The sequence below is a fragment of the Euleptes europaea genome, chromosome 12, assembly GCF_029931775.1.
Source record: "Euleptes europaea isolate rEulEur1 chromosome 12, rEulEur1.hap1, whole genome shotgun sequence".
NCBI lineage: Eukaryota > Metazoa > Chordata > Lepidosauria > Squamata > Sphaerodactylidae > Euleptes > Euleptes europaea.
In genome coordinates, this window is record NC_079323.1 from 2342058 (window position 1) to 2368998 (window position 26941).

The 26941-nt window shown below is 48.0% G+C and overlaps 1 protein-coding gene across 1 annotated transcript in view; it reads left to right on the forward strand.

Moving 5' to 3' along the window:
* The first annotated feature begins 10570 nt into the window (after window positions 1-10570).
* The window catches only part of ATG16L2 (autophagy related 16 like 2), a 39997-nt gene continuing 23626 nt past the window's right edge, over window positions 10571-26941 (forward strand). The window contains exons 1-4 of the mRNA XM_056858814.1: window positions 10571-10713; window positions 16720-16901; window positions 22471-22558; window positions 26093-26213. Coding sequence (XP_056714792.1) covers window positions 10571-10713; window positions 16720-16901; window positions 22471-22558; window positions 26093-26213 — 534 coding nt within the window. The remainder of the gene's footprint in view (window positions 10714-16719; window positions 16902-22470; window positions 22559-26092; window positions 26214-26941) is intronic.

Genomic DNA, 26941 nt, shown 5'->3' on the forward strand with positions numbered 1-26941 from the left:
CCCGTTTTCCAAATGTTAGCGAGAATCTGGAAAATGCGGGCAAAACTCCTTCTTTTTCTGCTTTTACATTGGGGAATATACTGTAGAGGTGGTGGGGAAATACACAATGAATTAAATTAACTCAGGCCTGCACCAAACAGTGCATACTTTGAACAAAATTCAAGAGTTCTGAATGCATTGGTAAGAAGACTGGGTAATCTGCACCTTCAAAATCCAGGGAGTAGCATCTTAGAGACCAACAAGATTTTGGAGGGGTATAAGCTTTTGAGAGTCAAAGCTCTCTTCATCAGATGTCTTTGACTCTCGAAAGCTCATACCCTGCAAATCTTGTTGATTTCAGTGGTGCTTCTGGACTCGAATTGAGCTGTTCCACTGCAGGCCAACACAGCCAGCCTCTGGAAAAATCTAGGGAGAAATTCAAAGGAGGATTCATAAGAACGTAAGAAAGGCCCTGCTGGATCAGTCCAGCAGTCTGTTCACACAGTGGCCAACCAGGTGCCTCCAGGAAGCCCACAAGCAGGACGACTGCAGCAGCACCATCCTGCCTGTGCTCCACAGCACCTAATAGAATAGCTCCTCTGATCCTGGAGAGAATAGGTGTGCATCAAGACTGGTATCCATTTTGACTAGTAGCCATGGATAGCTGCATCCTCCATGAACATGTCCTCTCCCCTTTTAAAGCCTTCCAAGTTGGAAGCCATCACCACATCCTGGGGCAGGGAGTTCTACAATTTAACTATGCATTGGGGGAAGAAATACTTCCTTTTGTCTGTTTTGAATCTGTCGCCCTCCAGCTTCAGCAGATGACCCCGTGGAACTGGTATTATGAGAGAAGGAGAAAAGCTTCTCCCTGCCCACTCTCTCCTTACCATGCATAAATGGATAGACCTCTATCATGTCTCCCCTTAACAAGAGCAAGAGACATAAGAACATAAGAATAGCCCTGCTGGTTTAGACCCAAGCCGATCAAGTCCAGCAGTCTGTTCACACAGCAGCCAAACAGGTGCCTCTAGGAAGCCCAAAAACAAGACTACGGCAGCAGCATTGTCCTGCCTGCGTTCCACAGCACCCAATATAACAGGCCTGCTTCTTGGATACTGAGACATCCTTAAACTTGGGGCAGAAGAGCAGGGGAAAGCCTGGGTGACCCACTTCTCCATCTCCTGCCAGCTGAGAAGCTGCTTATCAAAGAAACCAAAAGGAAACTCAGCCCTGGGCTTCAATTCATGGAGTGTTTAGTTGTCCCCTTGGGGGAAAAAGCAGCAGTTGTGATCATCTCTGGCTTACCAAGCATATTGAATGTATTTTGCTCATGACCTGTTGGTCCTCAAGCATAAAGAACAGAAATAACTAATTTTGAAAAGACTGGAGTTGCACTTGTGCCTCTTGAGAGCCGACACGGTTGTGGGCACCTTGTTTCCAACAGTATTTACCAGAGAGAACATTGTGCAGAAAGGCAGCTTCGCAGTGCGATTTTGCAGAGTACTGCAACGGGACGACGTCTGATTGCCCACCAGACGTCTATAAGCAAGACGGGACGCCCTGCGGCTCGGGTGCCAGTTGTTACGCCAAGCAGTGCTCCGACCTCCTCCGACGCTGCATGGCCCTCTTTGGCAAAGGCAAGTCGGACACCACCTGTTAGCAAAAATAGCTGCCGTTTGTCTTTCAGGGGCCCTAGGGCTCTCAGCTCTGGGGTGGGAAATACCTGGAGGTTTGAGGGTGGGGCCTGGGGAATGGGGGCTCTGGGGAGGTGAAAGACTTGCGAAATCATAGAATCACAGAGTGGGAAGGGACCACCAGGATCATCTAGTCCAACCCCCTGCACAATGCAGGAAATTCACAAATACCCCCCCCACACCCCCAGTGGTCCCTACTCCATGCCCAGAAGATGACAACAAAATGCCTCCAGGATCCCTGCCCAATTTAGCCTGGACGAAAATTGCTTCCTGACCCTCCAAAGTGGTGATCAATCGGCAATACCCTGGGCATGCAAGAAAGGGCCACGAGAGCCAAACACTGTCGCTACCCTTCCCGCCTTCTCTCTCATGATCTGCCTCCTGTCAGATGGATCAGCCTTGCTGTCAGATGGCCATCTAGCCTCTGCTTCAGAACCTCCAGGGAAGAAGAGCCCACCACCTCCCGAGGAAGCCTGTTCCACTGAGGAACCGCTCTGACTGTTAGAAAAGTCTTCTTAATGTCTAGAAGGAAACTCTGTTGATTCACTGGTCTAATCCATAAAAACATAAGAAAGGCCCTGCTGGATCAGGCCAAGGCCCATCAAGTCTAGCAGTCTGTTCACACAATGGCCAACCAGGTGCCTCTAGGAAGCCCACAAACAAGACGACTGCAGCAGCATTTATCCTGCCTGTGTTCCACCATACCCCAAATAATAGGCAATCCAGCAGGGCTCTTCTGAGGTTCTTCTCAGGAGAAGGCCTCTATGCCCTGTTGCTGGACCTCCAGAGGAACCGGTTGGCCACTGTGTGAGACGGGATGCTGGACTAGAGGGACCCTCACTGGTCTGACCCAGCAGGGCTCTTCTTCTTTTTTTTTATTAACTTTAATAAGATACAACAATAGAGGAAATACAAAGAAGAAAAGAAATTAAGTTACAGTTGAAATCCAAAATTAAACAATGAAATCCAAAATCCAACCATGTCAAAAATTCTTCACTGAAACTTTCAAACTATACAAAAAAATAGTCATATATACTCAATTTATTTTGACTTCCCAAGCTTATTCTGGTTGATATTCTTCTGTCTCGATTTCCCCCCGCATTTTGTAAATTACTCTATATTAAAACAATTGTAAATGTAAAAAACTGTCATAATAAACCGATATCTAAATAATATTTGTCTTGACTCATAAATTTTCATACCATATTTTAATTTGATATAGTCTTGAAATGTCATCCATGTTGACTCATGTTTGTCCATATCTTTGTCCTCATAAAGAGCAGTCAATCTAGCGGACTCTTTGTAATCCAAAAGTTTAAAGATCCAATCTTCCTTCTTTGGAACCTTGCTGTTTTTCCATTTCTGAGTAAAAGTTATTCTTGCTGCTGTTGTAGCATACATGAGAAAGACCATATTGTCAGCATATATTGCTTTATCAATAATATTCAGAAGATATAAAGGAATACTCTTTTTAATATTAATTTTTAATATCTTACTTAATTCTTGACTAATCATTGACCAAAACTTTTTGGCTTTTTTACACTCCCACCACATGTGTATATAATTTGCTTCTTTTTTTCTGCATTTCCAGCAGTGCAATGGAATTCTATTATTAAACCTATGTAGTCTTCTTGGCGAATAATGCCACCTGTAAAACATTTTATAGTAATTTTCTTTTAAGCTAATACAGGGAGTGAATTTTTGTGTTTGATTCCAGCTTTTTTCCCATTGAGACATATTTATATTTTGCCCTGTATCTTGGGCCCATTTCACCATGGTATCTTTTACTACTTCCTGATCTGTCGCTAACATAAGAAGAAATTTATAAAATTTCGATAGAAATTTGTCTTTTTTTTTCAATTATTTCCTTTTCTAACCATGATTTTTGAGGGTTAACGCCTCTTTTTAAATCTGATTTGAATAATTCCTGAAATTGTCTGTATAAATACCAATCTTTGCTGCAACAAATTATATCTTCTTTAATTTTTAGGATAATTTCTTTATTATGTACATAAAGTATGTCTCTGTATTTCAGATTATATGAGGTGGAATATTTATTTAATCTATTTATCCTATCTATAGGATCAGTCCAAAGTGGTATTTTATTTTCGAAATTTAATTTATATTTATCCCAAATTTTAAATAATCAGCAGGGCTCTTCTTGTGTTCTTATGCCCTTCACTTTGTCGGCCTGAGTGCATCTATCACGTGCCTTCATGTTGGCCTCACTGTTTCTTTCACTCCTTCCTCCTCTGCAGATGCAAACCTTGCTCCGCTGCAGTGTTTCGAGGAGGTGAACATGCGTGGCGACCGGTCTGGCAACTGTGGTGAAGAGGGACTGAACTTCAAGAAATGTAAAAAACAGTAGGTCCCGCCTGGGTGCAGGAGTCTGCATTTCTTTGTGCTTGTTCGTTTATTATTTAAAGCATTTCTAAGGCACCTTCCTCACAGAGCTCAAGGCAGCTGACAGTGTAAAACAAACTCATAAAATAAAGTACATAAAAAGACACCACCGTCAACATTTTGAGATCACAATTAAGGACATCTTTAATCAAACGCTGTCCTACATGAAACTGTCTTCAGCTGACTCCTGAAGATTGAAAGTGTGGGGTCCAGGCGCACCTCCCTGGGGAGGTTGTTCCACAGTCGCGGGGCTGCCACTGAAAAGACCTGGATGACATTTTAGGAAAGTTTCCTCCTTCTGCTTTAGGGTTGCCAGGTCCCTTTTTGCCACCGGCGGGAGGTTTTTGGGGCAGAGCCTGAGGTGGTTGGGGTTTGGAGAGGGGAGGGACTTCAATGCCATAGAGTCCAATGGCCAAAGTGGCCATTTTCTCCAGGGAAACTGATCTCTGTTGGCTGGAGATCAGTTGTAATAGCAGGAGATCTCCAGCTAGTACCTGGGGTTGGCAACCCTATTCTGCTTGGATGCGAGAAGGCTCTCTCGTTGCACACACACACACACCCTCATGGAAGGTTGACCGTTGTAAAGGTTTCCTTAGAAATGTTATGCAGGAACCTTCGTAGGGATGGCCACTTCATAGGGATTTGCCTGTGGTGCGGCTCTTTGATTTTCCCGGGCCGTAGATAAAAACTCTCTTCTGCTAGTGGGGTTAGGGAGGAACTTTTGGCTTGTCTCTTCTCGGTTTCCTTTCAGAGATGTCCTTTGCGGAAGGCTCCAGTGCACGGACGTTGACCGAATCCCAAGACTTCCCACCGGGCAGGCCGTCCTGCAGACTCCCGTGGAGAAAGTCACATGTTGGGGCACGGAATATCACCTTAGCCTGGAAGGCTACGATCTCGGAGCCGTGAGAGACGGGACGTCCTGTGGTGCCGGCAAGGTAACTTAGCCAGCAATCTTAGCCATGCTTATTCATAGGGTTGCCAACCTCCAGGTACTAGCTGGAGATCTCCTGCTATTACAACTGATCTCCAGCTGATAGAGATCTGTTCACCTGGAGAAAATGGACTCTTTGGCAATTGGACTATGGCATTGAAGTCCCTCCCCTCCCCAAACCCCACGCTCCACAGGCTCTACCCCCAAAAACTCCCGCTGGTGGCGAAGAGGGACCTGGCAACCCTTATTCAGGATAAACTGCCTTGAGACTTTTGCTGTCAGGACGGCCAGTCTCCCTTTGGCCTGGTTTTCCTCCCTGGTGGGTTCTTCATGCTCTGGGACCTTGTGACCTTGACTGACACCTTTTTATTTTCCTACTGGGCGATCTCATGGGAACCAAGATCAGCTTGAGCGCCCTTGCAGCTGGGCCTGATAAGCCCTCCTTAGGGCACCATATGTGCTGTGGAAGGGAGGGGCTGTGGCTCAGTAGTGAAGCATCTGCTTGTCATGCAGAAGGTCCCAGGTTCAATCCCCAGCATCTCCAGTTAAGAGGGACTAGGCAGGAAGGTGATGTGAAAGACCTCCACCTGAGACCCTGGAGAGCCGCTGCCAGTCTGAGTAGACAATACTGACTTTGATGGGCTGAGGGTCTGATTCAGTGTAAGGCAGCTTCATATTTTCATGTAAAGATGTTTGCAGTTGAAACTCCTTGCCTGCCCCATTCTCTCAAGAGTCTTTTTGGGAAAGGAGGTACTTGCTTTGCGACGGAATACAGGCTCCTCCAAATATCGCAGCTTACTCCATTATGTTAAACTTCTGGTGCGGAAGGGAAGGTTCTGGCTCTGACCCAGTTCATTTGTCTAGCAACGGCCTGTTTAGTGCCTAGTCAGGATTCAGGCTCTCCTGGTGTCGGTGGGCTTTTTAAATTTCTCCACATAATGCAGAGTTAAATTGTGGAACTCCCTGCCCCAGGATGTGGGGATGGCTGCCAACTTGGAAGGCTTTAAGAGGGGACTGGACATGTTCATGGAGGAAGAGGCTACTAGTAAAAATGGTACTAGCTATAATGTATACCTATTCTCTCCAGAATCAGAAGAGCATGCCCATTATATGAGGTGCTGTGGAACCCAGGCAGGATGGTGCTGCTGCAGCCGTCTTGCTTGTGGGCTTCCTAGAGGCACCTGGTTGGCCACTGTGTGAACAGACTGCTGGACTTGATGGACCAAGGGTCTGATCCAGCAGGGCTTTTCTCATGTTATTAAATAACAATTCATACATCATTTTCTAGATATGCATAAACAGATCATGTGTCCGCCTGGAAGTTTTGCAATACGATTGTGATTTGAACAGATGTCACAACCGAGGGGTAAGTAGCCAAGAGATTCACATCCCCTGAGACCTGGGTGGGATAAGGAGAGACTTAGTGAAGGCCAGAAGATAAAGTCTTCTTCCAAGCCCTATTCTCTTGGCCTCCAAATATCACAGCTTTCTCCATTATGTTAAACTTACATGCCCAGGGAAATGCCCATCGCCACTTTGGGGTCAGGAAGCAATTTTCCTTTAGGCCAGATTGGTCAGGGATCCTGGAGGATTTTTTTTGGCCATCTTCTGGGCATGGAGTAGGGGTCACTGGGGGTTTCCTGCATTGTGCAGGGGGTTAAACTAAATGACCCTGGAGGTCCCTTCCAACTCTGTGATTCTATGATTCTATCCCTAATATAAACGGCACATTTAAAAACCTAATTTTTTAAAGTGGATTAATCCAATTATAGGAACAACTTTGGAAACACGGGTGCAAATTCCAATTATAGAAACAACTTTGGAAACACGGGTGCAAATTTAGAAAATGGATGTGTCCAAATGTATTTCAGGTCTGCAATAACAGGAGAAACTGCCACTGCACCTACGGATGGGCCCCTCCCTTCTGCGAGGGCAAAGGGTACGGAGGAAGCATCGACAGTGGCCCACCTGAGATTTATACCAGTACGTATTCAAAAACCATAAATGGTTCTCTGTTGGTTTGCGTTTGTGTATTTGGTTTAATCCACGGTCATCTGTTTGGGGTCTTAGCTCCCCCTCCACACCCTACACCAAACCATAAGAACAAAAGAAAGGCCCTGCTGGATCAGACCAAGGTCTGTCAAGTCCAGCAGTCTGTTCACACAGTGGCCATCCAGGTGCCTCTAGGAAGCCCACAAGCAAGACGACTGCAGCAGCATTGCCCTGCCTGGGTTCCACAGCACCTGATATAATGGGCATACTATAAGAACATAAGAAAGGCCCTGCTGGATCAGACCCAGGCCCATCAAGTCCAGCAGTCTGTTCGCACAGTGGCCAACCAGGGGCCTCCAGGAAGCCCACAAACAAGACGACTGCAGCAGCATTGTCCTGCCTGTGTCCCACAGCACCTGATATAACAGGCATGCTCCTCTGATCCTGGAGAAAATAGGTGTGAATCATTAGTCCCATCCTCCATAAGAACGTAAGAAAGGCCCCATGCTGGATCAGACCCAGGCCCAACAAGTCCAGCAGTCTGTTCACACAGCGGCCAACCAGGGGCCTCCAGGAAGCCCACAAACAATTCCCCACACATGTTTATTACTTCAGGAATGAATGGCCATTTATGTAGGGTCGATTTTGATGCTCGCTCAAAGCTGCTTTTTTTTTAAATCCGCCCTTTAAAATGACTATTCATGGTCCAGGTGCAAGAGGAGAAAGTAAAACAAATCCCCCCCCCCCGCCACACTCCCCTGCTCCTTTGTTTGCATAGCTATTAGCGATGGTCGTTTGCATAGCTAAGCCAGGGCTGTGATTTTTTTTCACGGTTCCTGCAGTGAATGCTTCAAGGCAGGGGCGGAGCAAATACAAAAAGTCACGTTAAAGGGGCTCTTAAGGAATGCGACGCAGGTGTGGGCCAGCTTCACAATGATGGCTGGAATGGCAGTTGGTTCAGCGTGAAGAAATGAAAAAAATATGCAGGGCGCTTCAGCCTGGAACGCGCTGCTAATTACCAAGCATTTTTACCAACTTGGAGGGCTTTAAGAGGGGAGTGGATGTATTCATGGAGGAAAGGGGTATTCATGGCTATTAGTTAGAATGGATACTAGTCATGCTGCATACCTATTCTCTCTAGTATCAGAGGATCAGGCCTATTATTTTGGGTGCTGTGGAACGCAGGCAGGGCAATGCTGCTGTAGTCATCTTGCTTGTAGGCTTCCTGGAGGCACCTGGTTGGCCACTGTGTGAACAGACTGCTGGACTTGAGGGGCCTTGGTCTGATCCAGCAGGGCCTTTCTTATGTTCTTATGTTTTTAAGCATAAACGGCCTATAAATGCTATGGCTCTATGATTGTCCTGGATATCACATTATTGTCGTGATTGTTATTTTACATACTTACCTGTGAGCTCTGATTGGATAACTGCTGTTTAAGTTGTGTGCATGTACATTATATATTAGCACAATATATCATTTCCTTTCCTTTATTCCTTAGAAGCTCCTTGATCCATTGATCTTGAGCAGCGTAAATCTAACGGTTGAGGGATATAAGGACTGAAAGAAATCTTGCCACTGTCAATGTAGCCTTGGGATCTCTGTCACTTAATAGAAGAGGCGTTATGTCAGACACAGAGGCATTTGATTTATGTGTTAAAAGGGGAGAGATATAACGTGATCGGAGTTCCCCATAAAAGTAGCATTCCAAGAGGGCATGAGCTAATGAATCAGTAGAGCCAGAAGAGCAAGGACAGGTCCTGTCTGGATATGGTATATTCAGAATTCTGCCCTGCATAACCATAGAGGGGTTAGCATTCAGTCTAGCTAAACAGAAGGCTCTAGAAAGACGAGGCATTGTCAAAAAATAAGTATAAGCGGGCAAACCGCCTGGTGGTGGTATTCCGAAAAACTGAGATGAACAAACGCGGCGAGCCTGAAAAGCAGTGCTGTTGCAATCAAGCTCTTTAATGCGCCTTTTAATTTTGGCAAAAGCTTCCATTTCCACAAGATCTAATAACACATCCTGCGAGAAGCCCAACAGTGACAATTTCTCATCTAAGATTTTTTTGCCATGAGGATTTAAAAGGGTCGGGCTTCAGAGAGCACAATATATCAAGTGTTAGTGTTTGTGGTCTTTCTATGTTTAATTTTTGAGCGTGACACAGCGAGGACAGGCAAGCCACACTTGGAGCGCCTTGCAAGCCCCGAGTGCAAAACAGGATCTTCTTCTCTCCCGCTTCTCCAGGTAACTTGGCCCTCATCATTGCTATGGTCGCACTGGTTGGAGGGGTTCTCTTGGCAGTTCTCATTATTGCTGCACTGAAGAGAGACCAACTGAGGGCTTGGTAAGTCAACTTGGCCCTGACCTGGCCAGCCCCATCTCGTCAGGGCTCAGAAGCTAAGCAGGGTTGGCCATGGTTAGTTCTGGGATGGGAGAGCCCCTAGGAAGTCCAGGGTTGCTATTGCCCTGACCTGGGTGGTCCAGGCTAGCCTGATCTCATCAGATCTCAGAAACTAAGCAGGGCTGGCCCTGGTTAGTACTTGCATGGGAGACCCCCAAGGAAGTCCAGGATTTCTACGCTGAGGCAGGCAATGGCAAACCACCTCAGTGTGGCTTTTGCCCTGACCTGGATGGCCCTGGCTAGCCTGATCATATCAGATCTCTGAAGCTAAGCAGGTTTATCCCTGATTAGTGCTTGGATGGGAGACCACTGAGGAAGTCCAGGGTCTCTGTGAAGAGGGGGGAAATGGCAAACCACCTCTGTGTGACGTTTGCCCTGACCTGGATGGCTCAGGCTAGCCCCATTTCATCAGATCTTGGAAGCTAAGCAGGGTCGGCTGTGGTCAGTAGTTGGAAGGAAGACCCCCCGAGGAATACCAGGGTTGCTATGCCAAGGCAGACAATATCAAATCACCTCTGTGTGACTTTTGCCCTGACCTGGATGGTCCAGATCCCTGAGGCTAAGCAGGGTCAACCCTGATTAGTGCTTGGATGGAAGACCACCGAGGAAGTCCAGGGTCTCCGTGCAGAGGCAGGCAATGGCCAACCACCTCTGCTCGTCTCGTGCCTTGAAAACCCTGCGAGGGGTTGCCCAGAGTCGGCTGTGACTTGATGGCACTTTACATACACAAACAAGTAAACTCGCTTTATTCTTGGCATCACGCGATGAGGCTGTGGTCGTGCTGTTTTGGTGTGCCTCAACACAAGAAGTCCCCGCTTTCTAATAATTCCATTCCAAGTTGTTGCCTGAATGTCATATCCGTGCGGAAGGACCACTAACTTCCCTGCCCTTTGTGTCTTCAGGGTGGCTAAAACAAAGGAGAAACAAGAACCAACAGAACCTGTATCAGAACCAGAAGATGACCCAGATCCAGATCCAGAACCAGAACCTCTTCCAGAACCACAATATACATCCCCTGTAAAACGTACACCATCACAACGTATACCGGCTGCAAAACGTTCATCACAGCTGACACCTAGACCACAACCACAGCATACACCACTACCAGAACCTACACCACAACCACAGCACGCACCACTACCAGAACCTAGACCTAAACCACAGCATGCACGACAACCAGAACCTAGACCGAAACCACAACTTCCACCAGAACCTAGGCCACAACCACAACGTCCACCACAACCAGAACCTAGACCACAACCACAACTTCCACCACAACCACAACTTAGACTACCCCATGAAAGGACAGTAAGTAATTTATTTATCTGAATATTTCTATCTTGTTTGTCTCCCTATTGAAGACTTGACAAAAGATGATTAAGACAAAGAACTAAGAAGAACAAAATATATGCAGTAGGCCTCCATCTTCTAGTCCTGGATCCATTAGGCCATATTACTCAGGGGCAGGGCTGCAAGGAATTGCCTAGGATCCAAGGGCCAAAAGCCCTTTGGCTCTTTCCCTTCAGCTCAGCCAAAAGGTTTGCACCCCTAGCCATGCCGAGGCTTACATACCTGCAAGAGGAAGGGAAACAAAAGTTCAGCCCAAATCTGATTAGCTTGCAATGATGTTCCCAGGATTCCCCTCTTCTGCTGGAAGAGCCTGAAAGATATGTAACAGGAAATAATTGAAAGCTCTTTTGTAGAAGAGTCCGCTTCAGGAGACCTTCCAACCAAGGCGGGACTTTTCTTTTGGGAAAAAGAAAGAAAGAAATTCTGGATGAAACAGAAGACGACTTTGGCCATTTTTGCATGGTAATTTTGATGCTCGCTCAAAGCTCTTTTTAAAAAATGCGACTTTAAAAATGCCTTTTCATGGTCCCAATACAAAAGGAAAAGTTCCACTCCCCCTACTCGCCTGCTGCTTTGTTCCTGTTTGCATAATCCATTAGCATATGCATAGCTAACGCGCCTCTGTTGTTTTGCATTGTTCCTTGAGGGCGATTCTTCGTGGCAAACTCCAAAGGTCACGTTAAGTGGGCTCTTTAGTAATGCGAAGCAGGTAAGCGCCGGCTTCGCAGTCACGTCCGGAATGACAGTTCAGCGTGCAAAATTCAAAAAAAATATGCGGGCAATTCAGCCTGGAACGCACTGCAAATTACCATGCAAAAAATGCCTTTGATGGTCTACCAACGTTTCAGATGTTTCCTTCAGAACATTGTGGTTTCTGTCCTTGAGAGCCAGCCTGGTGTAGTGGTTAAGAACTGTGGTTTGGAGCGGTGAACTCTAATCTGGAGAACCGGGTTTGATCCCCCACTCCTCTACATCAGTGGCACACTCTAATCTGGTTAACTGGATATGTTTCCCCACTCCTACACATGAAGCCAGCTGGGTGACCTTGGGCCAGTCACAGCTCTCAGCCCCACCTACCTCACAGGGTGTCTGTTGTGGGGAGGGGAAGGGAAAGGGGAACACCATAAAGAACCCCCTTGGGGAACAGACCCAGAGGTTGGTGGGGGAGCCTCCTGCTGGTATGAAAGATTCTTCCAGAAGTCTGGAGACCTTTGCAATCCAAGCCCTTAAGATTCGACAGGGGCAAGTCTGGGCCTGCTGGAGCCATTGAATTCCCCTCTTTAACAACACAGCTGATACACTCATAGAATCATAGAGTTGGAAGGGACCACCAGGGTCATCTAGTCCAACTCCCTGCACAATGCAGGAAATTCACAAGTACCTCTCCCCCCCACACACACACCCCCAGCGACCAGAAGATGGCCAAGATGCCCTCCCTCTCATCATCTGCCTAAGGTCACAGAATCAGCATTGCTGACAGCATTGCTCTACTCAGGCCATTTACACATGGCTGTTTCCTCGGGGTCACCCCGCCAACTTCTTCGGTGCTTTGCTTTGATTATTCTTGCATTTTCTGACCATCCGAAATCGCCTTGCGCGGGTCCCGCGTGTTTTCTGGATTTGTGTTTAGCCAGCATCCAGAAAACACAGGGGAAATGCATGGCAACACGCAGGGAGAGCGAGGCAGCCTCTGACAGTCAGGAAATGCAAGCATAATCAAAGCCAAGCCCCGAAGTCGTCGGGGTGACAGCGAGGGAAACAGCCCCCCTGCGTAAACGGCCCCAATGAGCCCAATGGGGCAACACTCATTTCTCATCATCGTTTTGTGCTTTTGTTTTTAAAGAAAATCAAAAAGCCCGCAAGCAAAGCACCAAGCGGCAGCAGCTGAAAGGACACACAGCGCAGAAGACGGTTTCTCGTGTCGGAGAAGTCACAAAAGGAATTTGCAAGCCTCCCGTCTGTGGGTTTTTCCTGCCGCTAAACTGCTTCGTTCCTTTGCTTTGTCCCTTTGGACTTGAGATAAAGTGTTTGTCCCTCACATCCGTCTGTGTATTCAAGCAGCAGCGGGCGTGCAACTTGGAGAAATAAAAGGTGTCACGTTTGGTCCACAGGATTGTTGTTTTGCTGTAAAACAAATGTCCCTTCCTCTTCAGGTTCTGGCTGAAGAATCTCCTGTCTCTGCTGGTGGAAGCCACACAGTGACAATTTCCCTCATTCCTTCAGCATGGCATAGTGGTTAAGAGCGGCGGACTCTAATCTGGAGAACTGGGATGGTTTCCACGCTCCTCCACATGAAGCCTGCTGGGTGACCTTGGGCTAGTCACAGCTCTCTCTGAGCTCTCTCAGCCCCACCTACCTTACAAGGTGTCTGTTGTAGGGAGGGGAAGGAAAGGAGATTGTAAACTGCTTTGAGACTCCTATAAGATAGAGAAAATCAGAAAATTGTGAATGCAGCCGTAGTCTTTGATTTCTTTTCCTGTCTTGTTCACACAAGCTTACTGTTACGGAGATAACAACTGTGTGCTTCCATTAATCCCAGTCACCTAAGACCATGGACATCTAAGTAGAAGCTTTTCTCCCTCTCTCACAATACTTGGACACGGGGTCGTCTGCTGAATCTGGAGGGTGAGAGATTCAAAACCGATGAAAGGAAGTATTTCTTCACACAATGCCTAGTTACAACGTGGAACTCCCTGCTCCAGGATGTGGTGATGGCTGCCAGCTTGGAAGGCCTTAAGAGGGGAGTAGACATGTTCATGGAGGAAAGGGGTATCCACAGTTACTAGTAAAAATGGATACTAGTCATGATGCATGCCTGTTCTCTCCTGGATCAGAGGAGTGTGCCTGTTATATCAGTTGCTGTAGAGCACAGGCAGGATAACGCTGCTGCAGTCGTCTTGTTTGTGGGCATCCTGGAGGCACCTGGTTGGCCACTGTGTGAACAGACTTGATGGACCTTGGTCTGATCCAGCATGGCCTTTCTTATGTTTTTATATTCTTAGATCAAATCCTCAAAGTAAAAAGGTCATCTTAACCTACAAAGCACCAGGTTCCCTGTTTCTCCAGAAGGTTGCCAACTCGTGATTGGGGGGATTTCTGGAGATTTGGTGGTGGAGTCTGCGGAGGGAGGTCAGCACTGATATAATGCAACCCCTAAGTAAGGCTGTTAACAATAGGATGTCTTGGAGGACATTAATTCACAGGGTTGCTAGAAGTCAGAAGCAGCTTGGCAGCACTTAACACACACATGGCCTGTGAAATGGTCTCATGAAATTGGGAATCATTTACAGGCTGTAGCATGCTGACATAGTAAGCCTCTCTGGACCAGGTTAGAGTTAATCAGACCCGGCATCCTTCCCTCAACCAGGCGAAATGTTCTTCCCGTAAACCATCATATACGTAGTTTTTCAACCATCCATTTAATATAGAATAATAGAATTGGAAGGGACCACCAGGGTCATCTAGTCCAACCCCCTGCACAATGCAGGAAATTCACAACTACCTCCCCCCTACACACACACACCCAGTGACCCCGTACTCCATGCCCAGAAGATGGCCAAGATGCCCTCCCTCTCATCATTTGCTTAAGGTCATAGAATCAGCATTGCTGACAGATGGCCATCTAACCTCTTCTTTAAAACCTCCAGGGAGCTCACCACCTCCCGAGGAAGCCTGTTCCACTGAGGAACCGCTCTGACTGCCTTTCCCTACATTTTGTCCACGTTTTCAAATTTGAGATTAAACAAGTCTCTGAAAATGCGAGCAAAATGCAGGGAAACACAGGGGGAGAGTGAGGTGACCTCTGATGATCGGAAACGACATGTGTAATCCAAACAAAGACCCGAAGTTGTCAGAGGGGGTGACCGCAGGGGAAACAGCCATGCATAAAAGGCCGTCAGTATTCCAGGAAAATGCACAGTGAGCCGGTTGGTCAATGATAGAAAGTCGCGTTGGGTGGACCCGTATTCTTTAGAGAGAACAAAATGCGAGAAAGAGAGATGCAGAGAGAGAGAATGAGAAAAGCACAGATGCAAATATAGTTCAAAGCAAGCCATATATATATTTTTAAAGTATTTTTAGTTTATAAAACATCTCATCGCAATACAAAACACAACAAAACAATACACATAACATAATATAGATATTTAAAACTACATTTCTTAGACAAGACTTAACTTTGTGAGTGAAGTGGGTCTAGCTTCAATTATACTAAAACCATGAAGTAGCTATACAAAATCAAAATCAAAAAGAGTGGAACTCCGCCGCTAAAAGGAACATATTCAATTTCCCATAAAAAAAATCAGGTTGTATACAGAGTTAAGTAATCCTAGTAATTTTATGTCCATTACAGCATATATATGAGATTAAAGGAGTTTTGTGGTACCTTAAAAGCACGGGAAATGGTTCACATGCATTTTCTGAAGAGGTCAATGTTGCATTATATAGCCGCTTGAGAGGCTTTTTTTCCCCCCAGCGTGTGTGTGTGTGTGTGTTGTCAGAGGGGGTGACCCCCAGGAAAACAGCCATGCATAAAAGGCCGTCAGTATTCCAGGAAAATGCACAGGGAGCCGGTTGGTCAGTGATAGAAAGTCGCGTTGGGTGGACCCCTATTCTTTAGAGAGAACACGAGAAAGAGAGCTGTAGAGAGAGAAAATGAGAAAAGCGCAGAAGCTAAAATAAAGTTCAAAGCAGGCCAGGTACTGAAGATTGTAGGAGTTTTGTGGTACCTGAAAAGGCACGGGAAATGGCTCACATGCATTTCCTGAACTGGGCACAAGAGGTGAGTGTTGCATTATGTAGCCACTTGGGAGGTTTTTGGGTTTTTTAAAGGTTAAGGTCCCCTGTGCGAGCACCGGGTCATTTCTGACCCACGGGGTGACATCAAATCCCGACGTTTCCAAGGCAGACTATTCCCAGTGGGTAGCCGTGTTAGTCTGTCTGCCTTGGTAGAAAAGGGCAAGAGTCCAGTAGCACCTTAAAGACTAACAAGAATATTTTCTGGTAGGGTAGCTCATACCCTACCAGAAAATATTTTTGTTAGTCTTTAAGGTGCTCCTGGACTCTTGCCCTTTTCTACCAAGGCAGACTGTTTACGGGGTGGTTTACCAGGGCCTTCCCCAGTCATCTTCCCTTTACCCCCAGCAAGCTGGGTACTTTTTTTTGCAGCATGTATAATTCAGTGTGTGCGTGTATCATAGAATGTATCATAGAGTTGGAAGGGACCACCAGGGCCATCTAGTCCCACCCCCTGCACAATGCAGGAAATTCACAACTACCTCCCCCCCCCACAACCCCAATGACCCCCTATTCCATGCCCAGAAGATGGCCAAGGTGCCCTCCCTCTCAGGATCTGCCTAAGGTTTATATATGTGTGTGTGTGTATACATATATATGTATGTGTGTGTATGTATGTATGTGTGTATATGTATGTATCCTTATGTGTATATATGTGTGTGTATCTATCTATATGTGTGTGTATCTCTTTCTATATATGTATATCTATATGTGTGTATCTAACTATATCTATATATCTATCTATACGTGTATACACACACACACATATATACATATATATACCTATTCATACATACATATATCTATCTATATATGTATATCTATATGTGTGTATATCTATCTATCTATATATATACACACACACATACATACACATACATACACACACACATACACACATACACACACATATATATATATACACACATACATATACATACATACACACATATATATATATATACACACATACATACACACACACACACATATATATACACATACACACACACACACATATATATACACATACACACACACACACATATATATACACACACACACATATACACACACACACACACATATATATATATACACACACACACACACACACACACACACACACACATAAATGTAGATCTAGCCGGCCGGGGATTCCCCTCGTAGCCCCGCCCCGCCGGCGACGTCACTGGCGCTCCAGCCCCGCCCCCTGCGGCGGCGCCCCTGGTCCGGGCCCGGCGGCGGCGGCGGCGCGATGGCCGAGGCCGGCTGGAAGCGGCACGTCCTGCGGCAGCTGCAGCGGCGCGACCGGGCGCAGAAGGCGCGCTTCCGAGACGTGGTGCAGGCCTGTGAGTCGGGGCGGCCAGCCTGGGCAGGGGGCTGGGACGGGGGCTTGGCCGGCTGGGGGGCTGGAGCGTCCCCTTCTCCGGGCCGGCCTCGCTCCGGGCTTCTCCGCGCAGCAACCCCGCGAGGCAGGCCGAGAGACAGAGAGCGCGGCCGGTCCCGGGGCTCCGAGCCGGCGGCCGGGGGATTTGAACCCGGCTCTCCCCAGTTCAAGCGAGACGCTCGGAACAGCCGCTCCCCGGCACTGGGGACAGACAGACAGACTGAGCGTAACCGAGCGGTGCAAAAGAAAACTCACCTTTAGGACACTTGGCTGGACTCTCCGAGCAGGCGGGACCCTTTGCAATGTGCAAAGTCCCAAGACAGAGCCAGGCAATGCCAGGACGAGCACCCCATAACCAGGGCCAGATCGACTTTTTTTTTGAAGGGGGGGGCAAGAGGACAAAATGATGCCCCCATATATTCTATACATTTTTTCTTTATATAGATGCATATAATCGATGCATGTAATATGCATATATAATCAACAACTCTTTTAAGTGACAGAATAAATTTCTCTATGAATTGTTAATGAATAATTACACTTGAAAATATTGTCGAAGGCTTTCACAGTCAAGAGTTCATTGGTTCTTGTAGGTTATCCGGGCTGTGTAACCGAGTTGTTTTTTTGTTGCCCCAGAAGGTCAGACCAGAACCAACGGGTTGAAATTAAATCAAAAGAATTTCCATCTAGACATTGGGAAGAATTTTCTGACAGTCAGAGCGGTTCCTCAGTGGAACAGGCTTCCTCGGGAGGTGGTGAGCTCTCCTTCCCTGGAGGTTTTGAAGCAGAGGCTAGATGGCCACCTGTCAGCAATGCTGATTCTATGACCTTAGGCAGATGATGAGAGGGAGGGCCATCTTGATGGGCCTTGGTCTGATGCAGCATGGCTTTTCTTATGTTCTTATCTTGGTCATCTTCTGGGCATGGAGTAGGGGTCACTGGGGGTGTGGGGGGAAGGTAGTTGTGAAATTCCTGCATTGTGCAGGGAGTTGGACTAGATGACCCTAGGGGTCCTTCCCAACTCTAGGATTCTATGATAATTTCTCCCCTCGCCCGCCTTAGATCCGGCCCTGTCCATATCTGCACCCCATATCTTGATGGAAGGGGTCCCAGGGCATTTGTTTTGGGGTTTGGCTCCGGATCAATGGGTTTCCTTCCTCCTTTGAGCACGCACACCTTAACTGGGACACTCCCGCCTTCACTCCCGCGCCTATATTCTTCATCCTCCAGCAAAAATGATTTGATTTGCAAAAAGGACTGTGTCATGCCAGTGTTCAAAGGCTTGGGGTGATTTCCCTTCCTCGCACCTTCTGGCTTGTGTTTTTCTCCCTCCTTACCTGCTTCTTTGCTGGCTTCTGCTTTCTAACCAGGTGTGGCACACCATCCCAGCAGTGCAGGCCAGGGTCCCTTGTAGAAACTGGGCAGGGGTGCAGCTTTTGGGGTCTTACCACTAACTGCCTGCCTCTTGTCTCTCGCCCAGCATGGTATAGTGGTTAAGAGCGGTGGACTCTAATCTGGCGAACCGGGCTTGATTTCCCATTGCTCCACATGAACGGCGGACTGTAATCTGGTGAACTGGGTTGGTTTCCCCACTCTTGCGCATGAAGCCGGCTGGGTGACCTTGGGCTACTCACACTGTCTCAGCCCCACCTACCTCACAGGGTGCCTGTTGTGGGGAGGGGAAGGGAAGGTGATTGTGAGCTGGTTTGATTCTGCCTTGAGTGGTAGAGAAACTCAACATATAAAAACCAACTCAGCAGCTGCTGCTGCTGCTGCTTCTAAAAGGCATGCAAGCAGTTGATTTCTGAGGCCATGGGTCACTCTGGAGAAACAGTTGGCATATAAATTCTATAGAGGAGAGTGACAAGGATGATCCGGGGCCTGGAGACCAAGCCCTACGACGAAAGGCTGAGGGGGTTGGAAACGTTTAGTCTGGAGGAGAGGAGGTTGAGCGGGGACAGGATCGCTCTCTCTAAGCACTTGAAGGGCTGTCACTCAGAGGAGGGCAGGGAGCTGTTCCCGTGGGCAGCAGAGGATAAGACTCGCAATAATGGGTTTAAATTGCGGACGGAAAGGTATCGGCTGGATATTAGGAAAAACATTTTTGCAGTAAGAGTTGTTGGACAATGGCATGGGTTGCCTAGGGAGGTGGTGAGCTCCCCCCTCACTGGCAGTCTTTAAGCAGAGGCTGGACAAGCACTTGTCAGGGTGATCCTGCATTGAGCAGGGGTTTGGCCTGTATGGCCCATTCCAGCTCTGTGATTCTCTGATTCTTCTTCTTCCCTCCAATGGAGGCTCACTGCTGTTTTGCTTTGACTTCTTCTCATTCTGGCTGAGTCACCAGAGCGGCTTCTGGCTGGCCTCCCCCTGGCTTGGAATGGTTGTCAGCACACAGAAAGCTAGCTTCTCAGGGAGAAAGAAGGTGATCTAGCTGAGCCTTTCCCCTGATGTGCTAATTTTCTGTGTACGGGGAATCCTTTGGTGTGGAGAAGCACCCTGTCAGGGGAGACTCTGCTAGCAGGCTGTGCTCAGGTTTCCAGGGACCCCCGGGCTGCTGTCCAGACGAAGGTGGGCATCCTGCAGAGACCACCGCAGAGGGCAGCTTAGCCAAGCCGGAAGAGGGTCTTGCGGTTAAAGTGTGGCTGAAGGATGTTGCAGGTGGCCACGTGAGAATCAGCACATGTAGCTGACTCATGTTGTTGTGACTTCTGGGTTCCTCAATATCCAGGGCAAGAGCAGGGAGGGGTTTGCTTGTGGTGGACTGGGGATTGGATGCTTCCAGCGCGGGAGGAGTGCGTGTCGGCGCATGCATGCTGTGGGCTTACATGCTAATAGACCGCTAGCATTCGGAGGAAGTCTCCATTCACACTTGCCACTAGAAAAGGGTGTCTCTGTTGGTGTGAACATAATTTCAGAGGGTGGCTGTGTTAGTCTGCAGTAGAAGAGCTTGATTCGAACCCAGGAGCACCTTAGAAGCCAACAAGATTTGGGGAGTATGAGCTTACGAGAGTCCAAGCTCCCTTTGTCAGATACAAATAGGAACGGAGATCACGGAGCCCTTTTAACCCAGTCAGAAGGCTCGAGGGGTGTTGCAAAGAAAGGCGTCAGGGAGCAAAGGTTCGGTGCATGTAGTAATCATTTAGATTAAAGCAGAGGAGAAATGCTATGGGGCAGAAACTTAACACGTAGCAAGATAAGAATCCTCTGCCCCTATTCAGAGTGGGTTTTTTTCCCCATTGTTCTGATTTTATGAATGAATCCAAGTTCAGCAGTCTCACGTTGTAATCTCCCCTTGAAGCTTCTCTGTTTGAAGACTGCCACTCTTAGGTCAGCAGCAGAGTGGCCTGGAAGATTAAAATGTTCTCCCACTGGTTTTTGAGTGTTGTGCTTTCTAATGTCAGGAGTCCGTAGGAACTCCAGGGAAACATTTCTTGCGCCCTGCAAACAGCTTCTCCTGCATGACTGAGCTATCTGTGCCCCCCCCCCCCCGGAACAGGCCCCGATCATCGCAGGCTGCTGCCGATCAGGGGGGGCCCAGAGGACTCAGTTTGTGCCTGCTGGGGTTCGTTTTTGCGGTCTGCCCCTGTTAGTGAGCCAGAACAACTGTGTTATTCTCATCCTGGGTGGGTGTGAGAGCGACCGTTTGGCCTTGTGGTCCTCCTGAAAATGTCCTGGGAAAAGGAAGTCTGGTGGGTGCTTTGGGGCACCTCCAAAGGAGGCCAGCCGAGAAACACCAGAAGAGGCACAATGATAAAAGTCTGATATTCTGCCTGCCCAAACCCTTCCGCCTCTTCTGCCATGATTAGTTCTGGAATGAGTAAATCTCTCCAAAGAGATCAACAGTGGCTTCAAACTTTGCTGCTGGAAGGTTTTAGCTATGTTTGGGCAAGATGTTCCAGTTGAACCACATCTAAGACTCGAACACATGAAGCTGCCTTATGCTGAGTCTGGTCATCACTGCAGCAAGGTCAGTATTGTCTACTCGGCTGGCAGCAGCTCTCCAGGGTCTCAGGCTGAGGTCTTTCCCATTACCTACTGCCTGGTCCTTTCCATTGGAGATGCCGGGGATTGAACCTGGGACCTTCTGCATGCCAAGCTGAGGCTCTACCACTGAGCCACAGCCCCTCCCCAGTACATGAAGGTGCTTTATACTGAATCAGACCCTTAGTATATCAAGGCCACACTGACTACTCAGACAGGCAGCAGCGCTCCAGGGTCTCAGGCAGGGGTCTTTCACATCACCTCCTGCCTGGTCTGTTTAACTGGATATGCTGGTGATTGAACCTGGGACCTTCTCATGCCAAGTAGATGGTCCACCCTTGAGTTTCTATAGTGTAGAATACCAACCGCTGGCAGAAACCCTGGGAAACACACACATGAAGCTGCCTTATACTGAATCAGACCCTTAATCCATCCAGGTCAGAATTGTCCACTCAGACTGGCAGCGGCTCTCCAGGGTCTCAGGCGGAGGTCTTTCTCATCACCTGCTGCCTGGTCCTTTTAGCTGGAGGTGCTGGGAATTGAACCTGGGGCCTTCTGAATACCAAGCAGAGGCTCTAGCACTGAGCCATAACACCATGGCTCTCTCAGACCTCAGGCTGAGGTCTTGCATGCCAAGCAGAGGCTCTGCCGCTGAGCCACAGCCCCTCTCCACATTCAAACCAGAATTTTTATCTGTATTTAACAGAAATGTTTAAAATGGCTCTCCTTGTACTGTTAACAACTCATTGCCCCTCCTGCTCATGTGCCTATTTGTTAGCTAAAGGATTTTCTCAGCTCGCATTTCCACATCCCAGAAGGGCCACCCTGAAGAGGTTCCCGGCTGGATGTTGCTTCTGTTTTCAGGGATCCTGGCCCATCTCTTGAAGGCGTCTTTGTTTTACTGGTTCCAGGCCAGGTGCAAAGGAAATCCCCTGGATTCTTGCTTCGTGTTTGTAATCTCTAATCTGCCTTTTCTCGGAAGTCTTAGTAAATGATCTACACATTCGCGGGTTGTGACTTTCGACAAGCAGAGTTGATTTGGCTGGAATGCCCCTTTCTGGGAGTGCTTTTCTACAGCAAGATGCAGTTCTGTTTTCTCCTGAATCCCCTAACTCCATTTCCTCTTCTTGGGAAAAGAAGTGATGTATTCATTTTGCTTAATTCCTTTGTGTCCCTCTATCTGTATTTCGCCTGCAGGTGAGGACTTTTTGGTTTCACCTGGCATACTCCCAATAACGGTTACTGGGCCTCCTTCTAGTATTGCTAGTGTGCCTGTGTGGTGTAGTGAGAGCCAGCGTGGTGTAGTGGTTAAGAGCGGTGGACTCTGATCTGGAGAACTGGGTTCGATTCCCCACTCCTCCACATGAAGCCATCTGGGTGACCCTGGGCCAGTCACAGTTCTCTGCGAACTCTCTCAGCCCCACCTGCCTCACAAGGTGTCTGTTGTGGGGAGGGGAAGGGAGGGCTGTTGTAAGCCGCCCTGAGACTCCTTAAAAGGTAGAGAAAGTTGGCATATAAAAACCAACTCTTCTTCTTTTCCCCTCTTGCAGATAACAAACTCCTGGAGAAATCCTACTTGCTGAGCGCCTACAAGCTACAGGTGGAGTCTTTGGATCTCCAGATGGGACTTTGCACCAGGTACCAGCCCCTCGGATCGCCTCCCACCAGGTCTTGGGGGTGGCGGCTGCAGTCGGACCCTCTCCCCTTCCATTTTTGAGTGCACGGCAACCGTGCCTGGGAACCCGCACCCAGACAAGCAGCTCTGGCACTCCGCAGTACCAAAGCCCTCTGAATGGCAGAGGCCGGGCCCAGCGTCTCACAATCAGGGCTTTCTTCCATCAGTGCGACTCTGATGGCTCATGCAGAGCTGCTTTTCTTCCCGGCAGAAGTGGGGCAGGGGTGGGGGGGAGGCACTCCAGAAAACCGTCTCTGCTGTGCCCGGGCTTCCTTGGGGGGGGGGAAGCATTCCCGGTCACTCGGTGCAGAAGCCCATTTTATGCACCCCGTTGGGGCAGTAGAAATAGGGTTGCCAGGTCCCTCTTCACCACCGGCAGGAGGTTTTTGGGGCGGAGCCTGAGGGGGAGGGGTTTGGGGAAGGGAGGGACTTTGATGCCATAGAGTCCAATTGCTAAAGCGGTCATTTTCTCCAGGTGAACTGATCTCTATCAGCTGGAGATCAGCTGTCATAGCAGGCGATCTCCAGCTAGTTCCTGGAGGTTGGCAACCCTAAGTAAATGTGCCTTGACTCAGCAGCTAAGATGAGACCCAACAGGTAGATAAACGTATGACCAAAAGTGTCTAATTTATTTCCTCATGCTTCAGTTCCTGTATGTATGTATTTATTTAGATTTATAACCTGCTCTCTATCCCAGCAAGGGCCAGGCTCAGAGCAGTTAACATCCACTAAAACATAATGCAGGTAATAAATACACAAATATATAAATAATTGGAGAATACTGTTCTATTTATGCCTTTAAAATATTTTAAAGCTGTCTTTCCATCCAAACAGGGGGCCCCAAGGGGACAAACATTAAAAAAATTCAAGATTTAAAATCATTAATGATAAATCATTTACATTAAATTGTGAAACTCCCTGCCCCAGGATGTGGTGAAGGCTGCCAACTTGGAAGGCTTTAAGAGAGGAGTGGACATGTTCATGGAGGAGAGGGCTATCCGTGGCTACTAGTCAAAATGGATACTAGTCATGATGCACACCTATTCTCTCCAGGAGTTCATCCGGAGAAAAAGTGGGAGTGGACTGTAGCACTCCTGGTCCTCTTTCTCCTTCTCTATTGCAGTTGCTTGTCTCCAGTCTCAGAGAAGCATGCCTATTTATATCAGGTGCTGTGGAGCACAGGCAGGATGGTGCTGCTGCAGTCGTCCTGTTAGTGGGCTTCCTGGAAGCCCCTGGTTGGCCACTGTGTGAACAGACTGCTGGGTCTGGGTCTGATCCAGCAGGGCCTTATGTTCTTAATAAAGTATATACACAATATTTATTCTTATTTACTTCATTTGTACCCCACCTTTCTCGCCAACGGGGACCCAAGGCGGCTTACATCACTCGCCTCTCCTCCATTTTATCCTCACAAGGACCCTGTGAGGTAGGTTAGGCTGAGAGCATGTAACTAGTCCAGGGTCACCCAGCGAGTTTCCATGGCACAAATGGGGATTTGAACGGGTTTCCCTGATCCTAGTCCAACACTCTTAACCACTCCACCACTCTGGCTCTGAGTAGTCCAATAAAAACATATAAACACACATGACTCTACCTCAGCTTAACCTACCTGTCAGGGCTGTTGTGAAAATACACCAGAAGAGTCAAAACCTCCTTTGGGGAAGGGTAGGATACAAACCTAAGTAGGCAATGAAGAGAGACATTTTTCTCTTTCCCATAAAACTTGGACTCCAGGCCACGCAACGAAACTGATTCAGCCCTGGATTCAGGACAGACATAAGAATGCACGACGCATTTATCACTTTGAGTGTACCTCAGAAACCTGTTGTATAGACTTTTTAAAAATAAATAAATAAAATGATTCCTTTATAGAGGCAGCTGTAGCAAGCCGGGTGACCACAATGGCATTAAATTAGGATTAGTCGCATTCACGGAGTCTCAGTAACTCCATGGAGCCTCCAGCTTGAGGGGCAGTGTATCTCTGAGTAGCAGGTGCTGTTTGCAGACTTCCCAAAAGCATTGGGTTGGGGCTGGCAGCTTTTTGGGGGGGGTCGGTTATCAGCCCCCTTGGACTTTGCAGATAAAAACACAAAAATATTTTGCCTTGAGAATCAGAATGGTTATCTGCTACTAGAAGAGCAGCCATAGAAGAAACCCACACAACAGAGGCGACAGCAAGCCTGCTCAGCCCTCAACGCTTGCAAAACGTCTTGAATGCATTCATTGTGTCTAAGTTGAGGAGTAGCAGAAATCTGCAATCGCATCCACCGTGTCGTAATAAATGGATTCGAGGCGAGGATAAGTCTCCCCCGGACTATGAAAGGACTCAGCTGTGTTCCTTCGAATCCCATGCTTAGCATTTCACTGCATTCTTCGTGGTGCAAGGCATGCGGGGGGCTCTCTTAGCGTTCCCGTGGTCTCAGGCAGCCCCTGAATTTCACGCCTCCTTGACGTGCCCCCAGCTGCTCTTCTACTGCCTGCAGGAATGAACCATGGATGGAGGAGGGCTTATGAGGGAGTCCGGCAATACCAGAGAGCCAGCGTGGTGTAGTGGTTTGGAGCGGTGGAGTCTGATCTGGAGAACCGGGTTCGATTCCCCGCTCCTCCACATGAGCAGCGGAGGCTAATCTGGTGAACTGGGTTGGTTTCCCCACTCCTCCACATGAAGCCAGCTGGGTGACCTTGGGCTAGTCACAGCTCTCTTAGAGCTCTCTCAGCCCCACCTACCTCACAGGGGGTGTGTTGTGGGGAGGGGAGGGGAAGGGGATTGTAAGCTGGTTTGATTCTCTCTTAAGTGGTAGAGAAAGTCAGCATATAAAAACCAACTCTTCTTCTTCTCCTAGCCTGAGACGGGAGCTTGCACACATGCTGACCAATGCAGTTTCCCTCCACTTTCAATGCAGTCATTTCTAAGTGGATTTTGCTATTTCGCACAGTGAAATCCAGTTGCAAAGTGTGTTGGAAAGTGATGCAGAAGACCTCTGCCCGAGACCCTGGAGAGCTGCTGCCAGTCTGAGCAGACAGCGCCAACCCTGATGGAGCAAGGGTTTGATTCAGTAGAAGGCAGCTTCATGTGTGCGTGTTTCTTTCTGTCGCTCCTACTCTGCTTCCTTCCAGAAAAAGCAATCCTCCTTTTTTCCAAAACAAAACACAAAACAAAGAGCAGTCTTGTGTTACCATGAAGACAAAAAAGTTTTTATCCTAGTGTAACCTTTCATGGACTAGTGCCAGCTTTGGGAAATATACGTCATGGGTTGCACTTGGCTTATATAATGTTATTGCGTGAGGGGGTACCAGCAGGGCTAGGGGGGCGTGAAATGCGGAAAGTATCGGGCAATTGTGCAGAATTCAGATGTAATCTAGAACCAGTCCTGGAATGTGGATTCAACTCCAGGCCATGGTTGGTCCCTTGTGAGCCCCAAACCAGAAGTCCCGGTGACTCTCCCAGCTCAGAGGCTTTCTGATTTCTAACTCTGGTTTTGCTGATTTGCTTGTAGATCAGCCCTGGAGCTTGCAGACTCTGTGGGGGGCGAAGCCTTGGATGCTGCAGAAGTCCTGGAGCACCTGAAAAGGAACTACACAGGGCACATCGTGGAGCTGCAAAGGAGCAATGTGGAGGTGAGCAGAAGCGTGGTGTGGTGGTTCAGAGCAGTGGTTTGGAGCGGTGGAGTCTGAACTGGAGAACCGGGTTTGATTCCCCATTCCTCCACACTAGCAGCGGAGGCTAATCTGGTGAACTGGATTTGTTCCCCCACTCCTACACATGAAGCCAGCTGGGTGACCTTGGGCTAGTCACACTCTCTCAGCCCCACCCACCTCAAAGGGTGTCTGTTGTGGGGAGGGGAAGGGAAGGTGATGGTAAGCTGGTTTGATTCTCCCTTAAGTGGTAGAGAAAGTCGGCATATTTTTCTTCTTCTCTGTCAGCTCAGGAGGTACCAGTATCTTCCTATTTGGTACTCAACTGAATTTCAGGGGTGTGGTTTATCAAAAAAAAGGAAAACAAGCTCATCCTTTGTTGCTTTGCTTGGAGGCTGTTGCATTTTTACGAATTCGTTTAACTTCCAGTTGTGCTGCAGTCCCCAGCAAGAGCCAGCGTGGTGTAGTGGTTAAGAGCGGCGGACTCTAATCTGGAGAGCCAGGTTCAATTCCCCACTCCTCCACATGAGCAGTGGACTCTAATCTGGAGAACTGGGTTTGATTCCCCACTCCGCATGAAGCCTGCTGGGTGACCTTGGGCCAGTCACAGTTCTCTCTGAACTCCCTCAGCCTCACCTACCACACTAGGTGCCTGTTGTGGGGAGAGGAAGGGAACGAGATTGTAAGCTGGTTTGAGACTTTGGGTAGAG